The 25,337-nt window shown below is 44.0% G+C and overlaps 1 protein-coding gene across 1 annotated transcript in view; it reads left to right on the top strand.

The window, feature by feature from the left end:
- Window positions 1–25,337, top strand: part of DBNL (drebrin like) — a 76,623-nt gene that overhangs the window by 10,620 nt on the left and 40,666 nt on the right. The window contains exons 2-4 of the mRNA XM_082256926.1: window positions 18,526–18,581; window positions 18,809–18,921; window positions 19,006–19,080. Coding sequence (XP_082113052.1) covers window positions 18,526–18,581; window positions 18,809–18,921; window positions 19,006–19,080 — 244 coding nt within the window. The remainder of the gene's footprint in view (window positions 1–18,525; window positions 18,582–18,808; window positions 18,922–19,005; window positions 19,081–25,337) is intronic.

The raw sequence follows: 25,337 nt of genomic DNA, 5'->3' as shown, positions 1-25,337 counted from the left end.
CTACTACAGTGATCTCACTAGCTTCTGGGTCCTGTGTCTAGCGGATACACTGCTGCTTACTGAACACAGGAGGTTGCCCGCTCAGCATGGCACTTTCCATTTTCTCAGTGAATGCAAAATGTTCTCTGATTGGATGGATGAAGTGGAGAGTGTGACAACATCACCCCGCCTCTCCACCTCATCAAATCACTTTTAAAATGTGAAGTGTTCCCCGATTAGTGTCTGTGCTGGGTGAGGAACCTTCTGTGTTCACAATGCAGCAGGGCATGGCACGGGACAGGACCCAGAAGCTGGAAGAGGTCGCTGGAGTAGTAGTTCAGAGTTCCAAACGCCACAGGGAATGCACATACGTTTATATATAATTTTTTTTATTTTTATGCAGAGACCCTTGAGAATAAAATGGAGATCGATGCAATACTTTGTCACACCGTATTTGCGCAGCAATCTTACAAATGCAATTTTTTGGGGTAAAAATACACTTTTTTTAAAATTAATAAAATAAGAAAATGGTAAAGGTAGCCTAATTATTTTCTATAATGTTATGCTGAGTAAAAAGATACCCAACATTGTCATGCTTCAAAATTGCACACATTTGTGGAATGGCGACAAACATTGGTACCTAAAAAAAATCTCCATTGGCAATGCTTTTAAAATTTTCTACAGGTTACCAGTTTAGAGTTAGAGGAGGTCTGGGGTTAGAATTGTTTCTCTTTCTCTAATGATTGCGGCGAATACCTCACATGTGTGGTTTGAACACTGTTTACATATGTGGGCGCGGCTTGCGTATGCGTTCACTTCTGCTGGGAGGGACGGGGCGCTTTCAACTTTTTATTTCTTTTTTTTCACTTTTATTCCTATTACAAGGAATGTAAACATCCCTTGTAATAGAAATGAGCAGGACAGGTCCTCCTTTAATGTAAGTTCTGGGGTCAAAAAGACCCTTAAAAGCAAAAAAAAAAATGTTATGAATTAAAACTAATCCTCTTCTCGGGGCCCCCCTCCCCCCCCCCCCCCGCCTGCCCTGCTGCCCCCAGAGCAAGCAGCTTGCTATGGGGGCACCCAAGCAGGATTGGGTGTTCATTCACACACACACCCGTGGCTCACCCCTACCCCTCTCTCTCCTCATTGGCTCACTGGCAGAGATTGACAGCAGCGGGAGCCAATGGATCGAGCTCAGGTAAGTGTTGGGGGATTGGGGTGACTGCTGCACAGAAGGTTTTTTTTTTTTTTTAAACTTGAGCCTTTAGAACTACTTTATGAAAAATTCATAAAAGACTACAACTCAGCAATTAGAACTGGTCCAAAAATCATCAATATATCAATTCCATGCTAACGCATGGTTTGAAAATCCAGTAGCCTCATTCCCTTCCCTCCAGGTACAGGTTGGCATAGGGCAGTGCACTAGCCAATCCCATAGCTGATCCCTGCACCTGGAAATAATAGGTGCCTTCATACAGAAAGATGTAATACAGTATGAACTCCAAAAAATGTAATAGAAATTCAGAATGTTGTGCCTGATTTAGATATCTTCATCAAGCAATTCCCCAGCCCAAATCTTGAGGTTTGCTGGAATAAAGACATTAAAGCCGTTGTATCCTCATGAAAAGAAAAAAAAAAAAAAAAACCCTGCAGGACAGGAGTTTCCAGGCAGAAAATGAGAGCTCAAAAAAGCCTGTAGGAGCCGCTTCTTTGAGCTGCAATGTATGAACCCTACTAGAAATTATAGGGTGTCCTGGAGGACCTTCAAGAGGTTTTAAGTGTTTTTTAGGTAGGGTATAGAAGACTGGTTTAACTGGTTCATGTACCATCATCCAGTAGCTTACCTCCTTTGTAATGTTTTATGCTTTCATCTACATCTGCCCCAATAATTGTAGATAGTTTGCCTTCATCTTCCTGGTTTGTCTCACAGTTGTATGCTATTCTCCTTTGTGACATAATCTCGTAGTATTCCCAATCTGAGAGGACAATGTTGCTTCTCTTGTCACATGGTCTCACCACAACAGAATTGTCATCTTGCCATGCTGTAATGTTTTACTTTCCTCCTTGGGCATATTGTCCATTTCTCCTCCTAATATTGATTCAAATTCTTAACAGTCCTTTTTACTAATTATTTATAGATTCTTTTTCAAAGAAAAGACTGAGAATGGTTTTGACTTGTTCCAAAATCTCATATTGTTCGTTTATCATTTTTCTGTTGGTCTCTAGGATATCTAAAGCTTTAAGCCCTGTACACACGGGACGAATGTGTATTGCAGCTTGTCCGGCTTCTATCGAAGGAGCATGACCAAAAAACATCTTGTGATCGGCATCCGATCGATGTGTTCTGGCGGGGGCAGTACTCTGTCCGAATACAATAGCTCAGAGGGGAGATCACTGTGCTAACATCAGATAGTTAGTACAGCAAGCGCCTCTGTAGCTCCTTCAGTATTTCTCTTGCGTCCTCCGACAGTCGCCGCCCCTCATATAGTCATCACCAATGGGTATTGACTTCTGCTCTGCAGGGGCAGCGACTGTCGGAGGACTCAGAGAAAGGAATTTTACGGTAAGATTTTACAAAAATTCAGTTTTTTTTTCGTTCAGTCTGCTGGGTTGAACAAATAAAAAACTGATAATGTGTACCTAGCTTTTTATATACACTCCCCAGCATCTTTGTTGCTTTCTTCTAAAAGGTCTCCCAAACATTTTATTCGCTTTATAATCTGCTTGTAATCAGTCTGTCTACTACTGGATAAGACCATCCAAAGGTTGGCTTTATTTTCTATTATGTGGGTTTAAAAAACAAAACCGTATTTAATGCAAATCAATGTCTTTCGCATTACATTTTACATAACTATGATTAACCACTTGTCTACTGGGGCTATGTTTGAATTTTCAGCACACATGTTAAAATCTGCATTTCTGCCACCTGTAAAAATGACCCCTGGCGATTCTTCATCGGTCTACTGCTTATTGGCACCAGTATTTTAACTGTGGCCAGCTAGGTGTGACTGCAAGTGGCTTGCTATTGGGGCACTCAGGGAGAAGCCAGGGGCGTCTGCAAGGGACCCGGTAAGAGGAGGATCAGGGCTGCTCTATGCAAAACTATTAGACAGAACAGGTAAGTATAACAGGTTTTGTTTTTCTTTTGAGAGCCCATTCACATTGAGGCGACACGACTTCGGGGGGCGACTTCGGCGCGACTTGCAGAGACTTCACATAATGGAAGTCTATGCAAGTCACTCCGAGGTCGCCCCAAAGTAGTACAGGACCCTTTTTCTAAGTCGGAGTGACTTGTGTCGCTCCTATTAGAACGGGTCCTGTACTACTCAATGGACCGCGACTTGTCAGGCTGACAAGTCTCGCTAATGTGAAAGCAGTAGTAAACCGCTGAAAAAAAAACAAACCTGCAAGACAATAGCGTAGTGTGCTAGTATGCATCACATACATATTAAATACTTTCCTTGGAACGCAGCCCCCGCAGCATCGTCCGGTCACCGCTGTGGGAGCTGACATGTTCCCTAGGCGTTTCTTCCGGGTTCGCGGGCTCAGGCACTGTGAGTGGACGAAGCCGTGATGACGTCACTCCCGCGCATGCCTGCAAAGCCCTCCATTCTGACAAGGAGGTCTGAAGTATGATACGCCGGACCTTCAGAGTGCATGCGCCGGTGATGTCAGCAGCTGCATGCAGGGTGAATATCTCCTAAACCGTGCAGGTTTAGGAGATATTTATTTTACCTACAGGTAAGCCTTACTGGGTAAAAAATCACCAAGCACGGTATTGAACCGATTTTTAACCTTTTAAATATCACTTTAGGCTTCGAATAGGTGAGAGGACTAGGGAGTTTTTGTTTGAAACTGAACATATGATATAGCCACGCTCCTAAAACTACATCCTCACTAACCTCCAACCAGTGTGTGGGCAGGCTCCTTAGCAGCATTGTTTTCCTCAGGAAGGAATCTGTACATGTGCAGAGGGACAGACGGTTTCAGAATAGAAAGTGGGAGGACATCAGGGAATAAGAGTGAACTACTACAGAGTGTGAACGCAGAAGCGCTCAGCCTAACAAATGCATAGGGAGCACACATGTATGTAAATAACCATTGTGCAACATATTTTGGGTATTACCCAAGAGACATAATATGGTTAACTCTAAACTAGCTGTAAGGGAAGTTTAATCATCGCCTGATGAAAATTTTGGTTATGATTGTTTTTTGCCATTTTGAGGGCGTATATATAGTTTTTGAGGCTTGACATACTTGTATCTGTAGCTTTGTAAAGGTGCTGAGAGGAATTTATTAAGGCCTTCTAGGCCTGCAGTGTTAGTGAAGCAGGCTTCTTTCAACTCAAATATTATGATTTTTCTAGTGTAATAAAAGATAACAAGTTAAAGGAGGTTCTAGGGGGCTATGTCTCCCTCTCTCCCCCCCCCCCCCCCCCCCAGGAGGCAGATTATGAGGTTTAGGGAAATTGGATTCCGTAACCTGAGATGCATAAACAACCAGATTGTACCAAAAAACTTGAATAAAACGATGTATATGAAATCTGCCTGATCGTGGGGGGGGGGGGGGGGGCTTCAAGTAGATTCTGCAAGTTTGGCTGGTGTCTGATACATTCAGTGTTCGAATTTTATTAAGGGGTAAGTTGATTCCTAGCAAAAATCAGGTTCCCGAGCCATACCAGTCTGCACGACTGTAATACTTAATCATATATCTAGATATAACATTATTGTAGATGCTTGATAAAAGTTTATTGAGAGCAGCGTTTTGTAGGAGTAGATAACTGGCCTGTCCCAATTGAGATTGGTAGGCATGCTTAAGCTGTAAGTATCTAAAGAAGTATTGGATGGAAATTGTCCAAAACTGAAAAATAAAAGGGGAGAAAAAATAGAAAATGCCTTTAGTTATACATTGGCGATGTGTTAGAACAGCTGTTCTAACAGTTCTTATTGCTACCTCTGCTCGTGTTAGCGAGATTCACCCTCTTTGTCCTGTTTATCCTTATCATCAAAAGTGACAGTAAACGAAAATCCCAAATTTTGGTTGTCCCAGAGCAGTAATCGAGGAGAAATCTTCCAATGGTGACTTGGGGGGCCCTAATTCCCTTCCCCTAATTTGCAAGGATTTCCTCTCACTTTCTGTTTTTTGCAATGGCATACAAATGGCAAAAGAAAACTGACAGGGGTTATAACTGTTTCTTACTTTAGCCAAAGTAAGAAAGAAATTGTGCCCATAATTCTACTTTTAAGGTCTGCAAACCTTATCGATAATCCATCTTGTGATGTCCACACTACTGGGTCAGGTATGTCTAGAAAGTGTGGTAGCATTGGGTCCTTCCGTAATGGTATGTACAATAAGTAGGAGGTAGATGTAAAGGGTCATTAGCCGTGTATGACTCTCAATGCCCTGATAGTGAATTCAATAGATCTTGGTTATGGGTGATAAGACTCAGGGGCGAGAAGAAGTCAGTGATGCAAGGCCTCATATGACCCCTCAGGTGCATTGTCTAAGGAGACTACCGAGTTCTCTCAATTCGATCAGCCAAGTATGCGACTGGACTATTTTTCCGACCAAAATTTGTAGAGGTTTTAGTCTGCCTGTCCCTCTCTTCAGCCAAAGTTGCTGTAACACGGCTAAGCACATTCCATGTGTTCCCCCTATTCCACAGAAACCCTTAGATAAACCTTTTAAAGGGAGTATCTTTTAATTTTTAGAGGATTTTGTTTTGCATTTAGTAGTAAGGAGAGGTTTTCCAGACATTCAAATTGTTTTTAGGAAGTATAAGTAGTTCTTTTATATTTGAGACCCATTTGAGTGGAACAGGAGGTAGCTAGTCCAAAGGATCTGGTGAATCCTGGACCCCCCCCCCCCCCAATTTACTTTCAGTCCAGTATAAATGGAGATGTTTAAAATACATAGTGTTTCCTGTAGGGATGCACCTGTATCCTTCTCCTTTTCCACGCTGTCTCAATTCAAACCACAGGGATAGCTTTTTCACAAGGCAATGAACGGTTTATCTACAGGGGTTGGACAAAAATATGGAAACCCTACATGATTTGCAAGTGTGAAAGTGACCTGCACCCCATGGGGCAGACATTGTTTCCTGACGACGGCGCCATTTACCAAGACCATATTGTTCCACTTCACACAGCTGGTGTTGTCAAATCACAGTTTGACGAGCATGCAGGCAAAGTCTCGCACCTTCCCTGGGTGCCGCAGTTGTCAGGACCTCAGTATTATAGAGCCACCATAGTCCCTTTTGGAGAACAAGGTTTGGCTTCATTTTCCGCCTCTGGCATCTCTGTGAGAACCATTGTCCACGATCTAAGACTTATTTGTCAATTCCCAATAGAATTCAAGCCGCCTTGGATACCAAAGGCGGTCCAACACCATATTGGGTAATAATTTTGACCTGTTTCCATAATTTTGTCCAACCCCCCCTGTATATTTTATTATAGGTTTGCTTTAAAGATGATTGGCATCCAAAATTTGCTGGAGAATGCAAGGTCTGCTTATGTTGCAGCTCCTAAAATAACTGAAAGCTATAAAATGTGCTCTTGTAGGTGAGGATGACATAATGGGATCTTGGAAAAGCGAAGGATCCCAAATCCTGCAAGAATGCACCCCCTTGCAATGTTAACATCACTTCTCAAATGATTTGAGATCCAACACTTTTCCTGGAATCTGCACTTATTTTACTTTTTTTTTTTTTTTAACCTTTACTGAACAATTTTCAGAGGTTAGAGGGCTGCACCATAAGCGGTCCTTTGCAATATCATGCAAGGCTCACTTTCTGTCGCGCCTTATACCTCAACTCTGCGGGCTACACCACTAAGTAAAGTCACAGGTTTATTTTGGTCAGGCTGAGAGTCAGACCAGCCAGCAAGGTGGCCTACCAGAAATCTCAGCATAGCAGAAATCTAGTGGCAGACAGACTTTAATAAGTCCAGAGCACAGTTTTGCTTTTGTACCTGTGGCGTGCTTCCTATGGGAGCTGCCATATTATTAGAATTGGGAGCTGCCATATTATTAGAAATGGGAGCGGCCATATTATTAGAAATGGAAGTCCTCTGACTCATTGCAATGTTAAAATTGTCTCTCTCTTAATTCTTAGAGTAAAATTTCACAACTGAAAAAAAGTTGCCCCATCTCGTAAGATGAGATTAACATAAATGCATGGAATGTTAATTCATTCTCAGTAATGCGGTTTCATCCGTTTGACATTTTATAATTCTTTAATGTTTTTTATTTGAAATAACTGGAATGATTAGACGATGACAACACAAATACACGGGCATAATCTAAGGTCTTAAATGTCCTCTATTATAATTGACGTAGACGAAAGACCATTCCCAGTACAGTAGGAATGAACGTGCACAGTCTGGAGCAGATAAGGTTATGTACATATATAGTGAGCTTCTCTTGCAGTCTGCTGTAAGGCAGGACTGATCCTGGTAAAGATTATGATCTGGCACAGAAGCAAACCCCAAGCTGGGTCCCACCCGTATAATTATACAATGAAAGTATATCCGTGTGAGGTCACTAGCCTGCCCTGTATTCCAGCGTGCATGTACACAAGATTTTATTTCTGTCCATGCAGCAAAGATTTTATGTTGTGGGTGTTTTTTTTTTTTTTTTTTTTTTTTTAAATCATCTTTGTAGTAGTGAAGTTGGTCATAGGTTGAACAACTGCTCACAAATACTATGAAAATTAGTCCTATGTTTTAATCTGTGAACTGTTCGCCATTCTGTTTGTACTACAGGTGAGGCCAGATTTGCACAGTTGGCACAGTAAATCCATAGACCTGGCTCCACTCAGTCCCTGGAAATCCTAAAGAGTTTTTTTTTTGATGCTCAATAGAAACCTGTCTTGCGGCAGTGCAATAAATAACGTAATTGCAGCAGATTTACGTTTTGTTAAGGTATATGAATCTGCCACAAGCAATTCTCCTGTGAAGTGGTGGAGTTTTATAGGCAAACTTTTTGGAGCGGTTGGGGGAGCAATTGAAATGTGTGAAATATCCAATCCAGAGGAACTTTTAAGATGAATTCCAGGTATGGCAATATTTACATAGCTACATTGGTCCAGCTTGGAGCAATGAAAGTACAGTATGACTGTGCCATCCCTGTGATATTTGGAGCTCCTTGTATTAAGAACCGCTACTCCAGTGACCTCCTCCAGCTTCTGGGTTCTGTCCCATGCCATGCTCTGCTGCAATGTGAGCACAGACACTAATTGGGGAACACTTCACATTTTATAAGTGAATGCAATGCTTTCTGTGATTTGATGAGGTGGAGAGGCGGGGTGGTGTTGTCACAATCTCCACTTCATCCAATCAGAGAACATTTTGCATTCACTAAGAAAATGAGAAGTGCCATGCTGAGCGGGGCAACCTCCTGTGTTCAGTAAGCAGCAGTGTATCTGCTTGGCACAGGACCCAGAAGCTAGTGAGATCACTGTAGTACTGGTGCACCCGCTGATCGGCAAGGAGGCAAACCGGGCAGAGCTCTGTCTATGTAAACAAAACAGAGCTCTGTCCTGTCAGCGGGGATGTTTTGGTTTTTGTTTCCCTGCAAAGCAGGGATTAAAAACGAGCACACCGCTTAGTAAAAAGCACATCACATTATACACGAACACTGGTTTGCACACATTTAACCTTTTGATCACCCTAGATATTTAATCCCTTCCCAGCCAGTGTCATTAGAAGAGTGACAGTGCATATATTTAGCACTGATCACTGTATTAGTGTCACTGGTTCCCACAAAGTGTTAGTGTCTGACTGCCCACCATACTATTGCAGTCCCACTGTAAGTCTACTATTACTAGTATTAAAAAATAAAAAAAAATAAAAAAATTCCAGCATATATACCATAGTTTGTAGATGCTATAGCATTTGTGCATCTCCTCCTGCATCTGAAAAATCCTCTTCCCCCTGGTCCTTTAAACAACTGAGACCCTTTTCTTTCGTCCCACGCATTCCCGTCCTGACCTTCCTTCCTTTCAAGAGACTTATTTTCGGAATTCTTCCGATGCCTTCAGCTTCACCGCTGGCTGACTTGTGATGCACTTCCACCTAGTGCCAGATGCTTTAGGGGCTGAAGCCCACAGGGCAATGTCCTCCACACTTGGTGGAATTGCAAATGCCTGATTTTAGTCCAGGGTGTTTGGACTCCTACACACCTTGTTCAATTTGCCCATCTGTAAGGGATGCAAAGCTCGCTTTATTACACCAGGGCCTATCAACAAATCTGGTCGTTTCTCTATTTCTTGCCACCAAGTGTACCATAGCCAAGGCCTGGAAGAAACCCCACTGTTTCATTTACAGCAGTGAAGGACTGTTTGACCACCATGATAATCAAGGAAAAAATGTGGTGGTGGTGTCAGCGGGAAGTTTTGACAGTTTCAAAGTACTCCTTAGATCGGTATCTTAGCGAACACACCATATACAGGTACCTATATGAGAAATTGCATTTAACATGAACACACCCACCCACACAAGTTGAACTGGATGGACTAGTGTCTTACTGAACCTTACTAGCTATATTATCCAGCATTTTACACAACTCCCATTCTAGGTTTCTAAAAATATGGGAATCTTGGCTACCTTCTATTTTCCTCAAGTTAAACCTGACCAGTTTAGGTAATTTGTAACTTACTGCCTGTCTAATGCCCAAGCCTGCAAGATCAGCTTTACCTTTATAAGTGTGTTATGCTTTTATCCTAGTCCGATAATTAATCCAACATATTTTATTTATAATATTTGATTTGTGCCACAACATTTCATCTAAGAGTTAGCAGATGTTTATTCCATAGGATGAGATGCAAATATGATTTTTTCAGAAAGCGAGATTCTTTGATCCTATTGTTTGGTTGGACATTATCTGATAATCTTGTTGAGTGTTGAGTTACACGTCCTCTTCTTCTGCTCTTTGCTCACAGATTGAGGAAGTCTGTGTCTTTGGAGAATGAAGTAAGAAGTGGGGATGTGTGGGAAGTGTGTGTTAACTCACTATGTTCCAGACTCTCACTGGTGGGGAGAAGGGGGGGGGCGGAGATATGATGGAAGACGGTAGGTACAGTGCTATGTTGCTGCTTTAGGATGGCTGTGACATCGTAAAGTGTTCCCAGCAATTGTGGTTAAGTGTGCTAAAAAGATGGTGACCACATCATAACTTGTGTAATTCATCCTTTGCTGTATGAATGTACATCCTTCCTTTTGTGTCCCAGCGTCAGATGGTATTACATTACTTTTGACCAGCCAGTGGCTCTGTAGAACGTCAAGTCCTAGCATTGATCACATTGCTTACCTTGACATTTCTTGCAGAAATTGAGCTGTATTCAATTAGGAGACCCAAAGAACATATAGTTACAGTTTTTAATGGCAGAGCTATTTGGATAGAATTAGTAATACGGTAGTTTATATCTAGTTGTGAAACTGGTGGGCTGCTAATATGCAAATCGTCAACTCAGATTAATCTGTTGTCTCCTCGCCCTCATTTAAAGTGGAACTTCACACTCTCAATCAGCATCAGAGGCGTACCTAAGGTCTCCAGCGCCCTTGGCGAGGAGCTGTATCGGCGCCCCCCCCCCCCCCCCAAAGAAAAAGTAACAAATGTAACTAAAAAAAATGTATAAAAGGGAATTGAAGTTTCTGAGGCGCCCCTTGTTGGCCCAGTGTAGAGCTCTCTAGTGGGCAAACATTGTGTCAGGTGTGAACAACAAGAAAGAGAGGGGTGAGAGAGGGGGGTTTGACAGAGATTGGAGGAGGGGGTGACAGAGAGAGAGGGGGGGGGGTGACAGAGAGAGAGGGGGGGGGGTGACAGAGAGAGAGGGGGGGGGTGACAGAGAGAGAGGGGGGGGGGTGACAGAGAGAGAGGGGGGGGGTGACAGAGAGAGAGGGGGGGGGGTGACAGAGAGAGAGGGGGGGGGGTGACAGAGAGAGAGGGGGGGTGACAGAGAGAGAGAGGGGGGGGGGTGACAGAGAGAGAGGGGAGGGGTGACAGAGAGAGAGAGGGGCCTGAACTCACAGGGCTTGATTAAGGACACTGAGGGGGAATCAGTGCAGGGAAAGAGGAATGAGGGAGCCACCTGCCTTGCTGACCCGGAGTGAGAGACCAGAGATGGAAGCCAGGATGGATGTATCATGTGCAGGAGCTGCTCTAGAGGGGAAAACAATCAGTAGAGCCGGAGGAATGCTGAGGCTGCCGCAGTGTGAGTAAGACTGGAGGTGTGCTGGGGATGCTGTGAGAGGCAGTCTGTCTCCTGGTCTGCCCGCTCAGCTGCTCTGTGTTTCAGACCTAGATGGAGCTGCACGCTGCCTGGGGGCGCCGGGGAGCGCAGGCTGAGCGGAGGGCGCAAAAATCACTACACTGCCAATAAATTTTGCGCCCCCCCCCTCGGCCTGTGCCCCTGACATAGTCCCTCAACTCGGAAGCCATTCTAGAATCAGTTGGGTTGATGCTAGGCCGGGGTTCTTAACAAATTGTCCCATAATTTTAAAATCTATGGTTTTTCATGTTGGTATACCGATTTTCTCTATCGTTCATGGACAGACGCAGCTCCTTATCTTCATGACTAATAGGGTTATGCTCCTCCTATCAGGAATAGGCACTAGGCAGGAAAAAAACTTAACCACGCCTATGGGGGCTGTCCCTGCAGGCATAACCCCCCACACACTATCATCAAACAGTTTTATTCTGCCTAGTGTTAGGAATAGGACCTAGCTCTCTCCTGGGACTTCGGACTTCGCTGTAACAGGGAAAGTCTGTGATTTTTTTTTATTTTTAACTAGTTAGTTCCTGAGGACCAAGATCCAGAGGAACTAGAAGCAACAGCCAGCTGTGGTTTCACACTGAATAATCTAGATCCTTAAGGTCTCCCATCCTGGCCAGCGAGCGTGAGTAGGTTATAGTGCAGAACTAGGCCTCTCCACGACAGTGCCCCAATGGATGGGGACGAGCCTGCCAGTAAACAGTCTCGCTGGGACACATCGACCTGGAACGTCCTGAGTCACAGCTTCCCCCTTGGCTGACAGTAACCCCATCCCGGGTGGTAGGTGATCTGTTTCGGAGTGGCGCCCACATGGTATGGTGAGTAAAATTGTCCCCCCAAACACCCTTGGCGGTTGCGAGGTGGGCGGGGGCCCCTCCCTGGAATGGTCGGACCTTGGGGGTTCCCTTGCACCCTGGAGGACTAATCTGGTGTACCCCTCTTGGCATTCCCCTTCCCCTAGCAGGTTTTACTTTGGGGGGGGGGGCAGTAATAATGCGTCCGTTATGGCGCTTATTTGAGGGGGGTGGATTGTCCTGGGTGGGTCCCTGGTTAGGGACCTTTTTAGATGCCTATTGTTCTGGAACCCCTTTGGGAGACCGCATGGTGCGCCATGGGGGCCGCCGTTTTGCTGTGGTTCGGGATCTCTGTGTTCCCATTAGTTTGCATGGGCAGCCATTTTCTATACTTTCCCCATTGAGAATATATAAGCGGCCATTTTCTTAAAGGTTCGTGGGATGGACAGGCATGCGGAATGGCTTATGAGAGGCAGAGCTGCTTCCTCTTCCTGTGCAGACAGTGTTAGTTTTGTTTTTACACTGATCAGGCTGGATGCTTCTCTGTGGTCTCGTGACGTTCCTGGGTTTCCCTGTGGGTTTTTTTTCCTCCTTCTATTGCATAATAATAAGGAATTGTGAATCCGCAGTAATAGCGGTGGGACCGTGTTTTTCGCTGTCTTAAAGGGACATTGCACATATTTTTTTTTTATTTGAGCAATGAATCTCCAGCGGCAGGGTCTTTGGATTCTGAGACAGATATGGTCGCTGCGGACGCATACCACCGCAAATTCTGTAAATCGGGCAAGGTATTCCCTTTTCCGGAATGGTTTCATACTATTGTGGATGAACAGTGGCGACGCATTAAGCACGTGTTGGTGGCGCCTAAGCGTTTTGCACGCCGTTATCCTTTTGCGCAGGCGGTGTCCAATAGGTGGATTGTACCACCGAAAGTGGATTTTCCGGTGGCCAGGTTGAATAAAGCGACTATGGTAACGGTGGAAGAGTCTCCAACCTTTCCAAATCCTGTGGATAGACAGGTGGAATCCTTGTCCCACCATTTACATGTGGTAGCAGGTCACATGTTAAAGGCTACCTTTGTGAATGTTTTAGTAGCGCAGACTGCTATTGAATGGGTAAAGTTACTTAAAAGTAACTTGGAAACGGCGCGGCTTCCCCCTGCGGTGCTGGAACTAATAGACCAGTTGACCCAAGCCCCGGTGTTCATGTGTGATACGTCCCTGGATTCAGCTTTGTTGGTGGCCAGGACACCAGCTGTGGGGATTGCTATTAGGCGCATGGTATGGCTAAAATGCTGGTTGGCTGACCAGGCTTCTAAGAAGGCTGGGACTGATCTTCCTTTTACAGGGGAGAGGCTGTTTGGATCCTCCTTGGACGAGTTGATCAAAGGTATCACAGGTGGGGGAACGTCTTTGATTCTTTCAGGAACCCTGGACCTCCTTGATTCAGGACAAATGGGTTCACAAACTGATCCGATTAGGATACAAGATCGAATTCCGGTCTCGTCCATCAGAGGTTCTTCCTGTCCCATCTTCAGTTATCCCCAGTCCGGTTAAGGGACTTGCGAGGGGAGGTACACGACTTGCTGTCGCAAGGAGTGATTGTGCCGGTTCCCATTCAGGAACGTTTTCAGGGGTTTTATTCAAACCTATTCACCGTGCCCAGAAAAAAAGGCAAGGTGCGTCACATCCTGTATCTCAAATTCCTGAACCACTTTGTGCGGGTACAGAGGTTTCGGATAGTCTGTCCGCATGGTAGTAGCGTCTCAGCTTTAGGGAGATTTCTTAGCCTCCATAGATATCAAGGACACATATCTACACATCCCTATCTACGCTGGACACCAGCAGTTTCTCCGCTTTGCAGTAGCAGAGGAGCATTATCAATTTGTGGCGTTACACTTTGATCTCGCCTCTGCTCCCAGAGTGTTTACCAAGGTACTAGCACCGGTATTAGCACTTGTTGGGGGATCTGACGATCACGGTCAGAACTCTGCAGGAGTTTGGTTGGAACATCAATTTCAAGAAATCCGCGCTGACTCCAGTTCTGAGACTGGATTATCTGGGCTTGACTCTGGATTTCAGCCTTGGCAAGGGCTTTTCTTCCCCCGGACAAGCTGCAAAAGTTGCAGGGGGCAATTTAGTTGTTTTTGGACAACAGTCTGTCCTCTCTACGAGTTTGTATGCGAGTCTGGTATCGACCTTCGAGGCGGTTCTGTTTGCTCAGTTCCATACAAGGCCTTTGCAAAGGGGGTTTCTTTTAAAATGAAACAAAGTCCTTGGTTTCTTTGATTCGGTTGAGCCACAACACAAAATCTGCTCCGTTGTGGTTGATTCAGTCTCCAGCACTGTGCCAGGGCAAGTCCTTCCTTTCGTTGTTTTGGACGGTGGTAACCACGGCCACCAGCCTGTCGGACTGGGGCGGGGTGCTAGGGAAGCTCTGTGCCCAGGGTACCTGGACGATGAAGAGTCAAAACTTCCAAAAAAATGTTTTGGAGCTCAGAGCGATAAAGCTTTGTCTGAGTCATTGGATAGCTCATCTGCAAGGTTGTCCAATTCGGATTCAATCAGACAACGCCACGGCTGTGGCTTACATCAATTGCCAGGGGGGGCACCAAGAGTGTCTTGGCCAAGGAGGTGGCCGAGATTCTGGCCTGGGCGGAAAGCTTTGTTCCAGCCCCCTCTGCAGTATACATTCCAGGTGTGGAAAACTGGCAGGCGGATTACCCTGAGTCTTCAGGTTTTTGATCCAGGGGAGTGGTACATGCACCCGGAGGTGTTTTGCCTCCTGTGTGTTCGGTGGGGGGACTCCCAAGGTTGATCGTTTGCCTCTCGCTGCAACAAGAAAGTGCAGAGATTGGTAGCCAGGTCTCGAGATCCTCTGGCCGACGCCACAGATGCACTGGTGGCTCCTTGGGGTTGGTATCGGCTGATTTATGCATTTCCCCCATTGAAGCTTCTGCGCAGGATAGAGGTGAAAAACATTCCAGTCATTCTGGTGGCTCCAGACTGGCCTCACTGGTCTTGCTACGCAGACCTTATAAGGCAGGTCGCCGATGACCCTTGGAGACGTCCTCTGAGGGAAGATCTGCTCTCTCAAGGTCCGATCTTTCATCCTGCTTTACAGTCGCTGTCTTTAACGGCATGGCTGTTAAAGTCAGGTGTTGAGAGATGGGTGTCTTTCTGACTCTGTGATTCCTACACTCTTGAAGGCTAGGAAGTAAACTTCCAGGAAGATCTACCATTTGTATGTGGAAATCGTACATTTATGATGTGAATCGCTGAAGGTGCACCCTCGCTTGTTTTCAGTAGCTAGGGTTTTGGCGTTTTTGCAGAAAGGGGTTGAACAGCGGTTGGCTTTGGGTACTATCAAAGGCCAAGTTTCGGCTTTGGCTATATATTTTCAACGCCCGTTAGCCACGCATGTCCTAACCTGGACTTTTATCCAGGGAGTTCGCCATATGGCTCCTCTGAGGCGATCCCCCATTACCTCCGCGGGATCTAAATCGGGTGTTATCTGTTCTTCAAAAGCCTCCTTTTGAAAAAATTCGGGAGATTTCGCTACTTTCTTTGTCTCAGAAGGTTGTCTTTGTGGCGATCACTTCTGCCCACAGGGTATCTGAATTGGCGGTGTTGTCTTGCTGCTCACCTTATTTGGTGGTACACAGGGATAAGGTTGTACTTCGACCTAATCAGTCGTTCCTTCCTAAGGTGGTTTCTGATTTTCATCTGAATGAAGCCACTGTGTTGCCTTCACTTTGCCCTAAACCTAAGCATTCTAAGGAGTATACCTTGCGTTCTTTGGATGTGGTTCGGGCGATCAGGGTTTATTTAGAGACCACTGAGTCCTTTATAAAATCACTCTTTTTTTTTTTTTTTTTTTTTTTTGTCCTTACTGATGGATCTCGTAGGGGATTGGTTGCGTCTGCTGTGATCATTTCCAGATGGATCAGGCAGACGGTGGACCAGGCCTATTCACTGAGGGGTCAGGTTCCTCCTTTCCCAGTGAAGGCTCATTCTACGAGAGCGCTGAGTGCCTCCCATGGGCTTTTCACCATCAGGCGTCGGTGCTACAAGTTTTAAAGGCAACAACTTGGTCGCCTGTGCATATGTTCACAAAATTCTACAAGGTAGATGTGTTGGCATCCGCGGATGCTTCTTTTGGCCACAAGGTTTTGCAGGCTGCAGTTTAAAAGAAAACTGTTTAGTTTTTCTTTTGAGGGTTCAATTTTTTCCGGGTGAGCTCCAGTTGTTCCTGGTTGAGCTCCATGTTACCTGGTTGGCTAAGTTTTCAGCCATTGGGGGCTTACGTTTTGTTCCTGTGTTTGTCCCACCCCTCATGATTATTCTGCTTTGGGACATCCCTATGTGTCATGAAGATAAGGAGCTGCGTCTGTCGAACTTTAGAGAAGTTTTTTTACAGTAAGTAATTACAAAAATCCAGTTTTTTTTTTTTTTTTTTTGCTCATAACAGAAGGGAATTAACCAGGTTTTTCTGCATTTCATGGGTAGGAGAGATGGGAGAGATCCTCTTGTGTGCTATCCACTTACAGGCAGTACACAGAGTATGGTGGTGATACACCGATACTTGCCTTGCCAGAGTTTCTCTATAACTGTCAGTGGCAATACCATGTGCTTCTGGGTATGGGGGAGCATGTGACCGCGCTGGGGTATAGAAAAGAATTGCTAGGCTTCAACACTGTCAAATAACACCACTAACTTTAGTGTCCAACACCAGCCAGCTGCAGTGTGGAGATGAACGACAGGGGAGCACTGGCAAGGTGCATGTAACTTCCTCTTACCTGCTCTGTGTAATGGTTTTCCACAGAGCTGCCTCCAATCCTCCCCTTCCTGGGTCCCTGCCGGCGCTACTGGCTCCTGCCCCCACCATGTGCGCCCATAGCAAGCCATTTGCTATGGAGTCATTAGTGCGTGCTTTGATCCCGAGCTCCGCTCTGTGCGCCAATAAAACATAGAGTGGGGCTCGGCCCCGCCAAAGGTTCCTGATGCTGTGTCTGAACCAATGAGGGAGGGAGACGAGAGCGCCTCTGCTCTTGTGCACATCGCTGGATTGAGATCGAGCTCAGGTAAGTTGTTAGGGAGGGTTGGGGTGGGGGGTGGAGTTGAGGGAAGCTGCACGCAGGTTTTTTACCTGCTGAAGATGGCCCCTGCCTAACTGGCTGAGATCCGAACCACGTATGGGCAGGCTTAACATTCCCAAGTTGTTTGGATTTTAAATGCGATTACTGCTAGTGGCTTTTCGGGAAGGATTCCCCCCATCAACACAGTCAGTGAGATATGAGAGATTTTTCTCTCTATCTATGGCTGGCATAAGGCTAGGGTAACACCTATGCAGTTTGCGGTTGATGCGTTGTTACCTGTTTGTTAGAAAGCAGCAGAAACGCATTAAAAAAATTGCAAGCACTGTGTTTTTTATGCAATTGCACTGCTTTCCTATTGGAAGTGTATGAAACCAAAAACGCAACCTGCTGAATGCAAAAAAAAAAAATCTGACCCTTTCCAAAAAACGCACCGCAAATATGTAAACCTGACCCATGGAAAATCATGTTAAATAGACTGTAGTGCATTTCTGCATACCATAGCTATCGTCCCAGAAGGAAACCTCTTCTAAAGATGATGCATAAAGCCCCGTACACACGATCAGATTATCGAACGATCTGTCGTACCTTTTTTGTTGCATGCTAGTCTCATGTCGAAAGAGAAGAGGTTATTTTCATACGAAACTTCCCGTACGACAGAATTCAACTTCAGAAGTGAATGTCATGTGTTGAATTGATTTGTATGTCTTCCTTCGTTTATGAGCATGCCTAGTCTTACTTTTTTTCAGACGAAAACTGTACTAATTAAGCGAAAATCGTACGTTGTGTTGACGTACGATAAACATTTTATAGCCTGCACATCCAGTTTTTGTCGTCCGAAAATCCGTGATCGGCTGTCGAAAGCACTATACTAACAATCCGAAAATCGGCAGGTTGTTCGGACGAAATTTCCCTTCCGATTTTAGTATCGTGTGTATAGGCCTTAAGAGAGCCCGCGAACAGTTTGCTGAGGACAAGCAGACTAAGAACATGGATTACTGGAACCATGTCCTGAGGTCTGATGAGACCAAGATAAACCTATTTGGTTCAGATGGTGTCAAGCGTGTGTGGCGGCAACCAGGTGAGGAGTACAAAGGCAAGTGTCTTGCCTACAGTCAAGCATGGTGGTGGAATTGTCATGGTCTGGGGCTGCATGAGTGCTGCCAGCACTGGGGAGCTACAGTTCATTGAGGGATCCATGAATGCCAACATGTACTGTGACATACTGAAGCAAATTTTAGTCCTTTTTTTTTCCCCTTCTAATTATTAACAAAAGGGGAATACGTGTTGATATTTATTTGATTGAGTGCCTGAATATACTTGTTGATGGTAGTAACACAGCCTATTGTTTCAAGGTTTCTAATTCTGATCTAACATTTTTATTTCAGGGCTTTGTACACCTATGAAGGAAACAGCAATGACATAAGACTTGCAGGAACTGGAGGTGTGTGGTTGTATTTATTTTTTTTTACACTAATCTTCATACTGAATTGCTATGCTGCTCTATTTGGAGGCCTAACCACGTCCGTCCTATGTGTGTATAAGCTGCAATCAGCAACGTTTCATATTGCTTCTTCTGCATACATAATGTTGACCTCTTTTTTGTCTTCTATGTCCTCCCTTATTCCTCATCTGTTTTTTCCCCTTCGTGTTCCCTCTAATATTCCACAGATGGTGGTCTGGAAGAACTGGTGGATGAGCTGAGCAGTGGGAAAGTCATGTACGCCTTCTGCAGAGTGCAGGACCCCAACTCTGGTCTCCCCAAATATGTCCTTATTAATTGGGTGAGTCAAGGAACCACTAATCAATTTGCTCATTCACTGATTTTATCCTAGTCATTATCTTCAGTTTTGTTCTATCTCCTATAGACCGGGGAGGGTGTGAAGGATTCCAGGAAAGGAGTGTGTGCCAATCACGTCAGCACCATGGCAAACTTCTTAAAGGTACAAAATTACTGAACGCTCATATAGCATTAATGAAAATTATCTAGATAATAAAACTATACAGTATTTTGCTGAAGATGTATGTAGTATTCCACCATGTTTTAATGTTGTCTTATGTTGCTGATCTCCTTATTTCATCCACATTGCCTTCTTCACCCCATTATTCTTTATTTTTGCTCTCTTGGAACAAATTCCCACGTCAGGGCCCACATATTTGCTATTCAGGTACAAATGGAGATATAAAATATGAAGTAGATACTTGAGTAATTTTCGTAACGTTTTGAGACCTTGCTATAGTAGACTGTTATAGAATGTTGCCCTTTGCTACTAGAAGGATCTAAAATGGCTGCTCCCTTAAATGCTTTAAAAATATGCAGATGATTTTAATCAATGTACAGGAAATCCTTTTAAAAATAACAAAATATGAAAAAGTCATGGGTTTGCTTTACTACTTTTGATTCTACTGTGTAAGCAATGGCTCCAGTAAGATTTAAAATGTTTCTAAAACCAAAATCTTTCTTAGTTTTGGATAGAGAAAGGAATGATTAAAACTCTTATTGGGTGTTTTTTTGTTTTGTGCCCCCCCCCCTCTATTTCTGCTCCTATGCTTTGGGGTACCATCTTTCAAACTAGGAAAGTAGGTGTGCTGCTCTGGTGTTATTCACACCTGTCCTCTTGTCTGACTTGGACTGCTATTTGTAGCTAGAGTGCACTTATATTGTCAACAGCCCATGTTTCAGTAACATGAGAGCTGGGGCTCAAGGGAATGTGGGTTCACAAATCGCCCTATCAGGTAAAGAAAAAAATGGGTGCAGCCCCTTGCATCTTGCAGTATCTCCACCATGGGTCGGTCACTTTTCCAAGGCTCTGATTCCCTCACCTTACCTGGACTTTCCATTTCTTCCGGGGCACCTTTTTCCAGTTCTTTTTAAGTCAAGAAAGAGAAATTTTCATTCCTTATTGCTGGATTGCATTGACAATTTGCTGGTATCCTTTCCTCTTGTATACTGAAGATGGGAAAAGCCTAGTATGCTGGGGTGGAGTCCTGGAGAAGCTCTTGGTTCAGAGAGCACAGGAGAGGAAGTTTCCTATCAACATCCTGGAAATGAGGGCAATTCAACTTGTGGTTGGTGATACTGACAGGTCTCCCTGTAAGGGTTCATTTAACAGTGCCATGGCGGTGGCATGCATAAACATCAGGGAGGTACCAGAAGTCTGGCTGCGCTGGAGGAGATGGACCCCAGCCTGTCTAGGATCCAAATTCATGTTCCTGCCATGTTTACTGTACACATTCTCCGTGTGGAAAACTGGCAGGCAGTTTCTCTCATTTAAAAGCGGACTCTGGGGGAGTGGGCCCTTTACCAAGAGGTGATCGCAGCGCTCAATTGGTTTATGGAGAACCCCGAATGTCGATCTTCTGGCATCTAGGTTCAGTGCGAAGCTGGACATATAATCGTATCCAGGATCAGGGGCCCTCAAGCATTTGCAGTTGATGCTCTGATAACACTGTAGAATCCGTTCTCCCTAATAAATGCCTTTCCACAGCTTCTACCTTGTCCATTTCACATTATTTGGGTGGAAGCACACTCAAGGGTCAGATTTTGACTATGGCAGTTTTTTCTTCCAGAGATCCATTGTTTTGTACTCCTTTGTGTGCACCTGTGTACCAGGGGTCAGGCATATTGTGCAACCAGTCAGGACTTCCTTGACTCTTTGGTACCTTCACTTGGTACTTTCCATATTGCAGACAGGTTCGTTTGTACCCATCTGGGACATTCACCTGTTCCTTCTGACATTAAAACATAATTTTTCTGGCTGCCGTTACTTTGGCTCATAGAGTTTGAGTTGTCTTCCCTTGCCTATAAGGAACCATTCTTGGTAATTCATTGTGACAAGGTGGTTTCACGGCTTCAGCCATCCTTTTTCCTAAGGTGATCTCTTTGTTCTATCTTTACCAGGACATTGTTATCTTTCTGTCCTAAGCCTCGGACGACAGAGGACAAAGCTATTCATACCTTGGATGTGGTTTGTGCTATCAAGATTTACCTGAAGTTGACTGCTGCAATTTGTTAGTCATATTCCCTCTTTGTGTTTCCTGAAGGCCCAAGAAAGGGTCTCACAGATTCCAAATTTACCATCTTATTGAATCTGTCCACTTTCTTCTCATGATTACGGTCTGAAAGGGAGAGTTCTGCTGTTCTTGGTGACGGCTCATTTAAATAGGAGTGTTGGTGCTTCCTGAGCTTTTCAATTCCCGGCAACTTCATAGCTTAAGTTTGTAAGGCTCTTACCTGCTCTGTTCTTATTTTACAAGTTTTACCAGATGGAAGTTCGGGCCTCTGCAGAAGCTACCTTTTGGTCAGAAAGTATTGCAGGCGGCTGCATGAGACTTTTTTTTTTAATACAGTAATAAGCGTTTTATTACCACCTGCATTTAAATGTACAGTAAACAGTACAAAGTAAAAGTTACAATTCAATGCCAACATCCATATGATATAGAACTCTTACCCACAATTCAATGCCAACATCCATATGATATAGAACTCTTACCCAGCCCACTCTATCATTCATAACCGGACAGTGACTCTCAATCACTATACAGTAACAAGATATTACCATAATCACATATAGCATTTTGTGGCTGCATGAGACCTTACCCTGTTTTGGTTTGGTTATTGAAGACTGTCGGCTTTTTGTTGTATTGGCCTCTCATATTCAGTGCTTTGGGACATCCCTATTGTAATGGATATGAAAGATACCCAATGTCCTGGGATGTATGATAAAAAAAAAAACAAAAAGGGGTTTTTGGTTTACCTGTAAAATACTTCTCTTGGAGCACTTTACGGGACCAGGGATTCTACCCCTCTTCCTTAGTAATTTCATGGCTTGCTACAAAATTGAGATAATGCCTATCCAATCCAATCCCCTGAATGTGGCAGCATAACCCCTTTTTAATGGATATATCGATACTGTGTCCTGTGATGTACTCCAAGAAAAGGATTTTTACTGGTAAACTAAAAATTAAAACTTTGTTGGTTCTTAATAAGGATAAGGTCACTCTGCATTCTAGAATTCCCCTTTTTTCCTGAGGAGGTATTGACTTTTTACTTGAGTGAAGACATTGTGCTTCAGTCACTTTTGTCCCAAGCCAGTCTACCCTAAGGAAGTTACTTTACATTCTCTTTATATGTAGTCCAGTTTTATTTGAGTGCCAAGTCCTGTTTCACAGATCAGAATCCTCGTTCATGGTTTCAGAAGTCCCACATATGGGGGGCCTTGTAGCATTGCCTGCTACTGTTTCAGACTGGATTTGGCAAACTTTTGTTCTATCAAGCACGAGGAGCCACCATTATCATTTACAGGGCATCCTATGAGAGCATTACATGCATCCTGGGATTTGCATCCTTCATTATGGAAGAGTGGTAAGAAGAAGGCCATTGTTGAAAGAAAGCCATAAGAAGTCCTGTTTGCTAGAAGCCATGTGGGGGACAGAGCAAACGTGGAAGAAGGCACTCTGGTCAGATGAGACCCAACATTGAACTTTTTGGCCTAAAAGCAAAATGCCATGTGTGGCGGAAAACTAACACTGCACATCACCCTGAACACACCATGCTTTTCTTCAGCAGGGACAGGGAAGCTGGTCAGAGTTGATGAGAAGATGGATGGAGCCAAATACAGGGCAATCCTAGAAGAAAACCTGTTAAAGTCTGCAAAAGACTTGAGACTGGTACGGAGGTTCACCTTCCAGCAGGACAACAACCCTAAACATACAGTCAGAGCTACAATGGAATGGTTTAGATCAAAGCGTATTCATGTGTTAGAATGGTCCAGTCAAAGTCCAGACCTAAATCCATTTAAGAATCCGTGGCAAGACTTGAAAATTGCTGTTCACAGACGCTCTTCTTCCAATCTGACAGAGCTTGAGCTATTTTGAAAAGACGAATGAGCAAAAATTTCACTCTAGATGTGCAAAGCTGGTAGAGACATTCCCAAAAACACTTGCAGCTGTAATTACAGCAAAAGGTGGTTCTACAAAGTATTGACTCAGGGGGGCTGAATACAAATGCACGCTGCACTTTTCAGATAGTAATTTGTAAAAAATTATGAAAACCATTCATCATTTTCCTTCCATTTCGCAATGATGTGCCACTTTGTGTTGGTCTATCGCATAAAATCCCAATAAAATAAATTTAGGTTTTTGGTTGTAACATGACCAAATGTGGAAAATTTCAAGGGTTATGAATACTTTTTCAAGGCACTGTAAACACAGAATTCTGAAATGTGTGACCTAGACAGGAACTGTTGATTTTAGACACACATAAGGATTGTGTTAGAGCTAGTGGAGTGCGGGACATCTGAAATAAATCATTCCAATGAATGTCAGACCATTCAACCCAATAAAATCACTTTGTGATAGTCATCCTTGAGGAATTGATTAGTCATCATTTTGCCACGTACAACATTGTTTTAACCAGTTCAGCTCTCACACCTGTATACCTTTTTTTTATGGACCAGAAAAATATTTATTTCTGCTGTGGGCCTATTTATTCAGCGTGTAATTTTGTTATTTCTTAAGTTAAAAAAAAAATACACATATACAGTTTTTTGTTTTTTTAGGACAAACGGGGTTTTCTTTTGGTGATATTGTCTTGGAAAAAGTAGCCAAACAAAAAAAAAAAAACACACTTTTCACCTACTTTGATTATTGTTTATTTTGTTGAAGGAGATACTTCCAAAACTCACTAGAATTTAAATAATTATTGATACAGAGTAATAAAGGGAAAGCCAACAATCACTGGAAAAGCCCACTTGCTCCGGTTAGGCGGCTCACGTGTAACCAGGGCTACCCTCCAATGATCACCCAGGAATGTCATTTAGAGCCCAAACCAAAAGAAGTGCCAGACCAAATTCATAAAGGAGAGCAAAACAGCTTAGAGTGCCGGTTCACATTTATGCGATGCAAGAACGCTGCGAATATACAGCGTGTTCCCCCATCGCATCCACACAACAGGCAGTTCACACTGCCAAATGCGATACGCGAGGGGTGTCAATTCAAAGTTAACGACACCCCCAGATCAGATCGCATATCGAAGTGCGATCTGAAAGTTCGCACAGAATCGGAACGCACTAGTGTGAACCACCATGCGATCTGATTCTGCTGCGGACCAAAGAAAGGGTCCTGTACGCGTTTCAGTGCGATTGTGGTGTGAATTCAGCCATACAAATTGTATGGCTGAATTTGCACCGCACAGACATCGCATGTAATTTTAGGAGCAGTGCACTCCGAATTACATGCGATCTCTGTGATTGCACAAATGTGAACCTGCACTAAAGGAAAATCCCTGCATCTATAAACCTCCCCAATCGAACACTAAACTATCTAGGCCTGTAAAGAAGAAATCCGTATACTTGCCTACTTTGAAGCTAATCCGATCCCACGCTGAGCTGTGAGCTGCGGCTTCACTGTGGGGGCGGGTGCAGAGGACAAGGCCGACAACAGAAGCTCCATAGTAACTCTATGGGTGACATCACTTCCCATTCATTTCACAGCCGTTGTCGGCCGTGTCTTCTGTAGAGCTTCCGCTGCTGGAGACCAGTCAGATCGACTTCAAAAAAGGTAAGTATACTGATTTCTTCTTTACAGGGCTAGATAGGTTAGTGTTCGATCGAGTTCATCTATAGATGCAGGGATTTTAATTTTAGGGTGGACTTAACTTTTAATGATTCACATGACAGACAGTGTTTTAAGGGGCAAAACATGCTCCCCCTTCATCTGGGTTCAGTAATGTTTGCTGTGTATCTTTACAGGCTCTTCAGTGCTGTGGCTCAGTGAGCTCTCAGGAAAGTGTGACTACAGTTTTCCCTATTATTATTTATTATTATTATTATTATTAGAGATGTAACAAAACCATATACTGCTGAAAACAGTACACGTGTCTGAAGTCATGCTGATAAAAGGATCCTAAAATTCTGATTGCGGTCCTGCGTCACATTATGAATTCTGCTGAAAAAGATGTGCTGTTTTTTTAGCCTCATGGAAAAACAGGATACAGTTTCAAAGAAATGCTGAAATCCGTAAATGTGATTATGGCTTTTTTCCCTTTCATTGATTTGTAAAGATGCAGAACTGACAATGAAACAAAATTTTTGTCTGTGCCGGCCCCTTCATTGCATTATGCAGTCCAACTGTCAAATACCAGGAATAAGGGATGCTTCGGTTGTATCATGGGGTCAGATTTGGTTTCCCTAATTCAGCC

The sequence above is a fragment of the Pelophylax lessonae genome (genome assembly GCF_965119305.1).
Source record: "Pelophylax lessonae genome assembly, chromosome: 4".
NCBI classification, from domain to species: Eukaryota; Metazoa; Chordata; class Amphibia; order Anura; family Ranidae; genus Pelophylax; species Pelophylax lessonae.
This window is presented reverse-complemented; position numbering and strand designations above follow the sequence as displayed.